The sequence below is a fragment of the Corythoichthys intestinalis genome, chromosome 13 (assembly GCF_030265065.1).
Source record: "Corythoichthys intestinalis isolate RoL2023-P3 chromosome 13, ASM3026506v1, whole genome shotgun sequence".
NCBI classification, from domain to species: Eukaryota; Metazoa; Chordata; class Actinopteri; order Syngnathiformes; family Syngnathidae; genus Corythoichthys; species Corythoichthys intestinalis.
This window is the reverse complement of record NC_080407.1, coordinates 230934-238858: the sequence shown is the minus strand read 5'-3', so window position 1 is coordinate 238858 and position 7925 is coordinate 230934. Positions and strand designations below refer to the sequence as shown.

The 7925-nt window shown below is 55.9% G+C and overlaps 2 protein-coding genes across 4 annotated transcripts; one reads left to right on the top strand and one right to left on the bottom strand.

Annotated features, from left to right (window-relative positions):
• Window positions 1-39: 39 nt before the first annotated feature.
• LOC130928296 (tetraspanin-8-like) lies at window positions 40-1888 on the bottom strand. Its single transcript, XM_057854774.1, has 9 exons — window positions 1701-1888; window positions 1343-1411; window positions 1146-1262; window positions 976-1050; window positions 820-915; window positions 638-751; window positions 531-569; window positions 380-463; window positions 40-309 (listed from the first exon to the last, which is right to left on the bottom strand). The coding sequence occupies exons 1-9, from the start codon at window positions 1758-1760 to the stop codon at window positions 172-174; spliced, it is 792 nt and encodes a 263-aa protein (XP_057710757.1). The 5' UTR covers window positions 1761-1888; the 3' UTR covers window positions 40-171.
• Window positions 1308-7911, top strand: ptprr (protein tyrosine phosphatase receptor type R). Of its 3 annotated transcripts, XM_057854669.1 has the most exons (15): window positions 1320-2657; window positions 3013-3182; window positions 3251-3364; window positions 3436-3585; window positions 4861-4968; window positions 5045-5193; window positions 5263-5382; window positions 5656-5824; window positions 5884-5968; window positions 6035-6114; window positions 6370-6507; window positions 6602-6712; window positions 6777-6934; window positions 7142-7255; window positions 7332-7908. In XM_057854669.1, the coding sequence occupies exons 1-15, from the start codon at window positions 2597-2599 to the stop codon at window positions 7405-7407; spliced, it is 1803 nt and encodes a 600-aa protein (XP_057710652.1). In that variant the 5' UTR covers window positions 1320-2596; the 3' UTR covers window positions 7408-7908. The 3 variants fall into 3 exon arrangements, with proteins under 3 accessions (XP_057710651.1, XP_057710650.1, XP_057710652.1); XM_057854668.1 differs by having other exon boundaries at window positions 1308-2657; window positions 3299-3364; window positions 5884-6114; window positions 7332-7911; XM_057854667.1 differs by having other exon boundaries at window positions 1314-2657; window positions 5884-6114; window positions 7332-7910.
• The last annotated feature ends 14 nt before the right edge of the window (window positions 7912-7925 follow it).

The following is a 7925-nucleotide window of genomic DNA, read 5'->3' as shown; positions in this document are numbered from 1 at the left end:
TTTTTTCCGTGGACGTATTAGCCAAGACGGCGCTAGCTCAACAGTTTTCACAAGGGTAGTCTTTATTCAGAAGTCAAATATATATACGGGAAGATGACAAAGTAGGTTTTATTTGTAACGTAAAAAAGCAGTAGTTGCAAATTCTTCAGTGCGGAAAGGCAAGGCAGAGCCCTAATACACCGGCGCGTTGTGCAGCTCCTCGTACTTCGGTGGCTGCGGCTTGAAGATGGCGGGCACCAGCAGCACGGCGGGGCGCACGCCGGGGCGCAGCTGATGGATGAGGATGGACGACAGGATCAGGCCGAGCAGCTGGCGGGGAAACGAGAAGAGGCGTTAGAGACGGCGCGCCTCGGGGCCCGTACCGACCCGCCCTTCTTACCGCCAGCGCGGCCAGCACGAAAGAGAGCCCGATGATGACGTCCAGGATCAGGAGGAAGTAGCGAGCCAGGAGCGGGAAGCACGGCTGCGCGCAAATCCCCCGTCAGCGACCTTCGGAATTGGGGGATGGGGGGGGGGGGGGGGGAACTTACCTGGCGGAACACCACCTTCTTCACCTGGAGCATCATCAACTGTAAAGCAATATACGAGAGTCAGGAAGACGTTATGGCGCGACGTCGCTCCCCGTCGGTCCGCTTACGTCGTAACTGACGAGCTGGCATTTTCCCTCTCGCTCCGCCTCGACGTCGCACGCGCACGAGTCCGGGATGTTTTGACGCCAGTCGCTGTAGCTGAAGGCGCCGCAACACCGCAACTGTAAAAAGTGACGGTTTTAGGGTGAGGTCCGTCGTTCGGTCGGTCGGTCGGCTCGCCAGAGCTCACCGTTTTCTGAATGTCGTCGGCGAGCACCCTGATCTTCTCGTCGGCTTCATCCAGCGGCAGCAACTCTCGGACCGTGTCGGACATCGCTTCCTCCACCTGACCAAAAGCGGACGGTCACCCTCGCTGCGCGTACGGCGTACGAGCGTCCGTCGTTACCTCGGGACGCACGGCGGCCAGCGGGACGGCCACGCGGAACATCATCAGGGTGCCGATCACCATGCAGACCAGGAACTACGCGGGAACCCGACGGTCGGGTCAGGTCAGGTTAGGTTAAGGTTAGGGCGCGCTTCCAGTCCTCTTAAATAAGAAAGGAGCGACGGACTCACCACGATGAGGGCGGCGCGGCTCTGGCGGTGTGCGCCGTAGGCGCCCACGGCGGCGATCGCCATGGTTATCAGGCCCACCACGTACAGCGCCGTCAGGACGGCGAAGCGACCGGCCATCTGGAAGCGCGACACCCGCGCTAGGATTTAACCGGTCGACGGCAATAGACGTTCGATCCGCGTACTGCGCCTTCGCTTACCGGAGCGTCGTGGAAGCGCGTGACCAACTGCAACAGCAAAGCCAAGGCGACGATGAGGCCCCCTAAAACCTGACGATTGAAGAGTCGCGGCGTCAGTCACGTGATGGGACGTTTTGATAAACAAACGAGCCCTGACACCTGTTGACAAGGCCCGAATCCCGACTGAGGCCCAACATCATCAAACTACTTGCTTTGGAGTTAGATGTTAGTTTGGAGTTCAAAACGTCGTCTGGTGCAGAGTTTTAACTTTAGAAAAAAGGAGTGGCTTTAGAAGCGAAGGTTAGCTTGCTGAAAAGAAAGTGCGTACCTTCATTTGATGCCGGAAAAGGAAGAGAGAAAAGAGCGAGTGGGGACTCACCGCAAAGAAAACGTTGGCCACGAAAAAGCTGATTTTGACGCAGCTGTTGACTCGAGTCATGTTGGATTCTGCTTTTCGATCAACTCAAGACTGGGTGAAAAGAAAAGACGTCAAACTGGAACAGGGCGCTACCTGAAAGACTGCGTAACTAGTCGACTGATTCGGGAGGAGGAAGAGAGAGGGAGGGGCGCTCAAATATTTATGGAGGCGGACCTTCCAGTAAATGACTACCTGCCCGACCAAATTTGGCTATTTCCGGTCTTTTGGGAAGAGCAGTGGAAATTTTGGATTTCTTTTCATCGCTCGGAACGGAAGCGATCGACTCCATTTGAAAATGGGATGGCCCGCTCGTCTTTTTTTTTTTTTTTTTTTTTTTTTACTTTATTTACACAAAAACAACTACGAATAATGGGCGAACAATGTTTCCGCATTCGTTTCCCACAGCGCGTACGTTTGCCGATGACGTCGCGCTTCGGAGAGGCGGACAACCGCGCCTGTCTTTCTGCTCTCGTCGGTCGGTGGCCGCCAGACGGCGCCAACGCTCAGCTCGCAGCGAGGCAAGAAGTAGTATCCCCGAACGAATCCAACTCGTCCGTTTGGCCACCAGATGTCACTCATGTGTCGCTTTTTATAGCGCGGACTCTTTACGCGTTCATTACAATGTCATCGCTACCAATTTCATAATGCGCACACATGCACGAGCCTGGCCAGTCGGTCTTCCTTCATTTCACTTCGCGCCCATTAAATCGTGTCGTTGCGGATTTTGGGACACCGTCCTGGTCGTTGGGCTTCTTTCTCCATCTCGCCTGTACCTGCCCAGGCTGCCGCCTCTCCTTTCCCGTTTCTTGCAGAGAGGGCGCAAGGGCTCTTGCGTCCTTGTCGCTCGCGGATGAAGGATGAGGAGCGCTGCAGGACGCTTGCTGCTGCTGCTGATGCTCTGCCGACCGACGCGCAGCCGTGAGTGACAAATGACACTCGCCAATTAGCTGCAATTAAAAACATGTTAGCTTCACGTGCTAACAGTTGACCACGTCTTCTTGAGCAGAGCAATTTCTTTTTTTTTTTTTTTTTCGCTTTCAAGCGACCCAACGAAAAACAAGCGTAAAAATATTTGCGGAGTTGAACGTTGCTGGGACATCCAAAAAAAAAAGATCTCCAGCAAATTGGCTCAGCTGCTTTTTGTTTGTTTGGAACCACTTATGTAATCACTCATTGTCTGCCATTGATGGACGTCACCACGCGTTAAACTCATTTCGAGAGTTTCAGTGTGAAGATGACGGACGGTTGCTTTGGTCTTCACGGGGCTCCTCAGAGTCGTCGTCAGGTCAAGCGGAGCCGCGCGCGGCCGACTCCTCGGACTCCGACCCGGGGTGGGAAGACGGCGTGCCGAATCGCCTTCGTCGTCAACGTTTTGGACACCCTGACGGCGAGGTTCGCGTGGAGCACGCCGCCGTGGCCGCGCGACATCTGGTCACGGTGCAGGTGAGGGGCCGTCCGGTCGTCGTTTGTCCGTCATTCGTGTGACCGATCCGCGCTCGTTGTTTTTGTAGTTTCTCACGTTGGACGTTCGGCGCCTGAACACGGCTCTCCTCCGACGGTTTCGCGGCGGCGCGGCGGCGGCGCTGGGGGTTCCCGTCGGCCTGGTCCACATTAACGCCCTCGATGTGAGTGCGCGCCTCTCCCTCGGAACGCCCTTTAATCGACCCGGTGATTTATCGATGATCGGTCGGGGCAGGAAGAGAAGAACGGCGTGGAGATTTTCGTGTCTTCGGAGCGGGCGGACGCCTCCGAGCCTTGGCCGGCGCGGGACGTGGTCCGATCGCTGAACGTCGGGGTGCTCCGCCGTCGCCTGGCGCGCTTCGGGATTACCGAAGTATCCGTACAGGTTGGCTTTGACGTGTGAATCGACTCCTCTTACTTGTAGCGTTGCGCCGGTCCCGTACCGATACGGCACTTAAAATGATTTCGTCGATATCGGGGCGCGCTCAAATGTTACGTGCCCATGCCGTCCCAAACCTTGTTTGGAGAAGATGGTGGACGTCCAATCGTGTGGCATCCAATTGTTTCTTCTGTTGCGAGTTTATCGCTAGTAGACGTCAAATTCATTTGAAACGGGAGCGTGGCAGCGAATGATATTAGACGTGCCTCGGAATGGAACGGACGTTTAGGGCCGTCAATTGGCAACGTCAACCTAGAGCAGGGGTCCCCAACCTTTTTTGCACCACGGACCGGTGTTATTTGGGTCTTTTTTCACAGACCGGTGTTCTGACAAATTTTGCAACCCATCAAAAATTGAAACGATGCAGTTCTGCGCATGCGCGTAATGTTAAACATGGCCGCCAATGCAGCGATTCCAAAGTAAACACTACAAACTTTCTTGAAGGCAATGAATATTAACTTACGTTTGATCATGGAGAGACATGTAGAAAAGTTCTCTTCAGATACATCCTGCCATGTTAGCTGCACACAACAACCGCACACGACTTTGCCTTGTCGTTAAGCATGAACTAAGAAGCCCGCTTCACAAAGATACGATGTTGGAAATTGTAGCAAGGTTTTCAGTGCTCCCGTAGCAATGCCAGGATATTCCGGAATGACTTTAATCCAGAACCTCGATAGAGTTGTTGTCTCAAATGTACGTTTAAGGTCGCCGTCATTTGCGATCTGGACAAGCTGATCGTCCTGTTGCACAGACACGCTCGAATCACTCGGTTTATTCACAAACGGGTCACGAATCCATTCCTTCGCAGTTCGTGGGTCTTCGAGGTTGGAGGCTCATCTTCTGGCTCGTCAGGTGCCCTTTTCGCCGTGAAAAAAATCATCCAAATTCATCTTCGCTCATGTGGGGGCTAATTATTTCCGAGAACAAATGTGCTGCGCCCGCGGCCTAGTAATAGATTATTATCGAGGAGACGCGCACATAGATATATTATATACACAAAACAAGATGTACTGCTAGCAGTCCAATCAATGGATTTCTATGATGACATTCTAATCTATCCTGTAGTATTATTATTATTATTGTAATCCAAAAAAACCCCTAAAATCGGGCAGCCAGGGTATCGGAAGCCAAAATAATAGTATCGGTGCAACACTACGACACAATCCACGTGGACATCCAGGAAAGAGACCGATTGTGAGTTTGATTTTTTTTTTCTAGAAGAACGTTCTGCAGGAGGCGCCACAGCAGCACGCGTGGGGTCAGGAAGCGTGGTACACCACCGTTCTCTTCCTCGCCATCCTTATAATGGCCATCGTCAGCTTAACGGTATACGCGTTAAGCCTCCGCGTGAAAACATTTGTCCGATCCGACAGTCGTGCGGTATTTCTCTTTCCGATCGCAGCTTCTATTCGGGCCGAAGACGACTTCTAGCGGGCGTCTGAAAGCTACGCCCCCTCCCTTCGCCGCCAAGGTCACGTGTGCGCACGTGAGCCGCGACGAGTCGGCGGCGACGTTGACGTCGGTCACGGCCGCCGCCCTCCCGCCGCCGAGGTAAGCCCGCCCGCTTTCCCGCCGCGCGCGCACTCTGTTCACGACCCGCCCGCGCTCCCTTCCATCAAGGCTCGCCTCTCCCCCCGAAGCGGACCCCGCCTCCTCGGCGGCCGTCGAGCCGGTGACGAGCGAGCCGAGGCCGCGCCCCTCCCCCTTCAGGATGAAAACGCCGACGGGACTTCAAGAGAGGTGATGTAAACGTCACTGAACGCGATGAACGTGCGAAGTGATAAGATAGATTTAGTGGGAGGGTGAGAACAACTCTGGGGCCAATCCGTTGGAGCGAGGGAACGAACGGATACGCCGCTAGCGATCGATTGATTGGATGTTGTCGATGGCGCCGAAAGCGCAAATGACCTTCGACCTGTAAAGATCGGGTGGGAATGTTAACGTGCGCCGGGAAGTCGCTCTTTTTATCGGGAAGTCGAGCCGTCCTCGAAGTGTCCCCCGCCTCTTCCGCAGACGCGGTTCCAACGTCTCGCTGGTTTTGGACGTGTCCGGCGCCGTCGCGGTCACGCCCCCAAGAGAGGAGGCGGCCGGCGAGTACCTGACGGCCGCCCGACGCCCACTCGCGCCTCAGCAACTGCGCCGCGCGGTCAGAGACGCGCGCGCGCTGCACGACGAGTTCTCGGTGAGTCTCGCGACGGAGCGCGCGTTTCCGGAGCGTCGTTTCACCCGTGCGCTTATCAGGAGATTCCGATGAACTTCACGGACGCGAAGCACGTGGACGTTCCCGACCACGGGAGCAAAAACCGATACAAGACCATCTTGCCCAGTGAGTCAGCGAGTCGCTCTGAGGGATTGGCGCCCGATGTCCCGCGCTCTGCTCGTCTCCTCGTAGATCCTGGTTCCAGAGTGGTGCTGCGGACCGGAAGAAAGGACGACCCGCTGGGCTCCTACATCAACGCCAACTACATCCGGGTCAGCACGCCTCTGAGTCGAGACAAACACGAGCGGAGTAAAAGTTTTCCCCCAGTGCCGTTTTCCTGTCAGGAAGCCGCGGGAACGTCGAGTTCCCTCGGTTTCCTTTCGATATCAAAGTGTGTTTGCGCGCGCGTTTTTCAGCCACGCGAGCTTTTGTGAACTCGGCTGCGCCGGACGTCCAATCGGCCGTCTCCAAAGGGACCGGACGTCCGCCGCCCTCGACGCTAGCTCACGTGTTCTCACGCGTCTCAGGGTTACCGGGGTGACGAGAAGGCCTTCATCGCCACGCAGGGCCCGATGGCCAACACGGTGGACGATTTCTGGCTGATGGCGTGGCAGGAAGCGGCGCCCGCCATCGTCATGATCACCAAGCTTAAGGAGAAGAGCGAGGTCGGCGCCCGCCCGCGTTTGCCCTCGTGCGGCCGACGGCGCAGCTCTGAGCCTTTTTTTTTTTTTTTTTTTTTTTTTTGGCGCCGCCTCGCAGAAGTGCGTCCTCTACTGGCCCGAGAAGCGCGGCGTTTTCGGCCGGGTGGAGGTGGAGGTCGAAGCCGCGCGGGAGTGTCAGCACTACACCGCCAGAGGCGTCACGCTCAAGGTACCCGCCCGGCCGCCGACACGCGCTCTGTAAATTTGGTGTGGGATGACGTCGGACGCCGCAGCGCGGGGACACGCGCCGCACGCTGCGTCACTTCTGGTTCACGGCGTGGCCCGACCACAAGACGCCCTCGGCCACTGTGCCGCTGCTACGGCTGATGGAGGACGTGGAGGCGGCGCGGCGGGCGGCGCCGCGGGCCGGGCCCGTCATCGTACACTGCAGGTAAACCCGCGCGCATGGCCCGTTTTCCCGTGCGGTCGCCGGCCGTTTAATAAGCGCGGCATCGCAGAAGCCATTTTGAAACTTTTTGCTTTTTCACGGACGTCCGAAATTTCAAAACGGTCAATCGACATCCAGCAAGTTAGGAGCATCTCAACAACAATAGAGCCTCGCAAGAAACGATCGCGATTGCGTTTCTCTGGTTTTCAGCGCGGGGATCGGGCGCACGGGCTGCTTCATCGCCGCCAGCGTGGGCGCCCGGCAGCTGGCGGCCGAAGGCGCCGTGGACGTGCTGGCCATCACCTGCCAGATGCGACTGGACAGGTGAGGAGAGCGAGCGACGAGCCAATTCGTCGGTCGGGACGGATCGGAAAGACGTCCGACAACTCCGTTCCGGCAGGGGCGGAATGATCCAGACGGCGGAGCAGTACGAGTTCGTCCATCACGCGCTGAGCGCCTTGGCGGTCGGGATCTGACGCCGGAAGGTACGCCGGGGCCGGCGAACGTCGACGGACGCTCTCCGTGCCTGCTCTCTAAGCACTAAGAGCCGACGCCTTTCCTGCGTTTTTCCCGAACTGTCGATGTTTCCCGGACCGTCAGACGCCGACTCGATTGGAAAGGTGTCCCGAAGGCTTTTATTCAAACCTGTTTTAGAGCACCCGCTATTCTATTTTTAGGGTTAACCATATTGGCAAGAATGAAAAATACATTGAAAAGAAAATCCCCAAACTATCTCCATGCATCCCTGTTTTTGGCCACAAAACATCTCTGATTGTATTTTTGTTGTTTTGGAGCCAATAAGAACGTCATTTTATTCCTCCCTGTGCTTGTGTCTGTGACGGAAGGAAGAAAATCTGTTCCAAAAATGTTTGTGTCGTGCAAAAAGAAACAATGACCGTCGCGTGACCATGTTTGTTATGGTGTCCGATTGACAATGTTTGGGATGTGCCATTAAAGTCAACGGGAGGAAAACGCTCATTCGATTGGTCGATTT

Excerpts from the sequence above, each read along its gene's own strand:
- ptprr (XM_057854667.1), top strand. The coding sequence starts at position 2,597 with ATGAGGAGCGCTGCAGGACGCTTGCTGCTGCTGCTGATGCTCTGCCGA. Across the intron at positions 2,658-3,012 it reads CTGCCGACCGACGCGCAGCC|AGTCGTCGTCAGGTCAAGCG; the intron begins GTGAGTGACAAA and ends GGGGCTCCTCAG. Across the intron at positions 6,713-6,776 it reads CCAGAGGCGTCACGCTCAAG|CGCGGGGACACGCGCCGCAC; the intron begins GTACCCGCCCGG and ends CGGACGCCGCAG.
- LOC130928296 (XM_057854774.1), bottom strand. The coding sequence starts at position 1,760 with ATGACTCGAGTCAACAGCTGCGTCAAAATCAGCTTTTTCGTGGCCAAC. Across the intron at positions 1,412-1,700 it reads TGGCCAACGTTTTCTTTGCG|GTTTTAGGGGGCCTCATCGT; the intron begins GTGAGTCCCCAC and ends TTCAATCGTCAG. Across the intron at positions 464-530 it reads AGAAGGTGGTGTTCCGCCAG|CCGTGCTTCCCGCTCCTGGC; the intron begins GTAAGTTCCCCC and ends ATTTGCGCGCAG.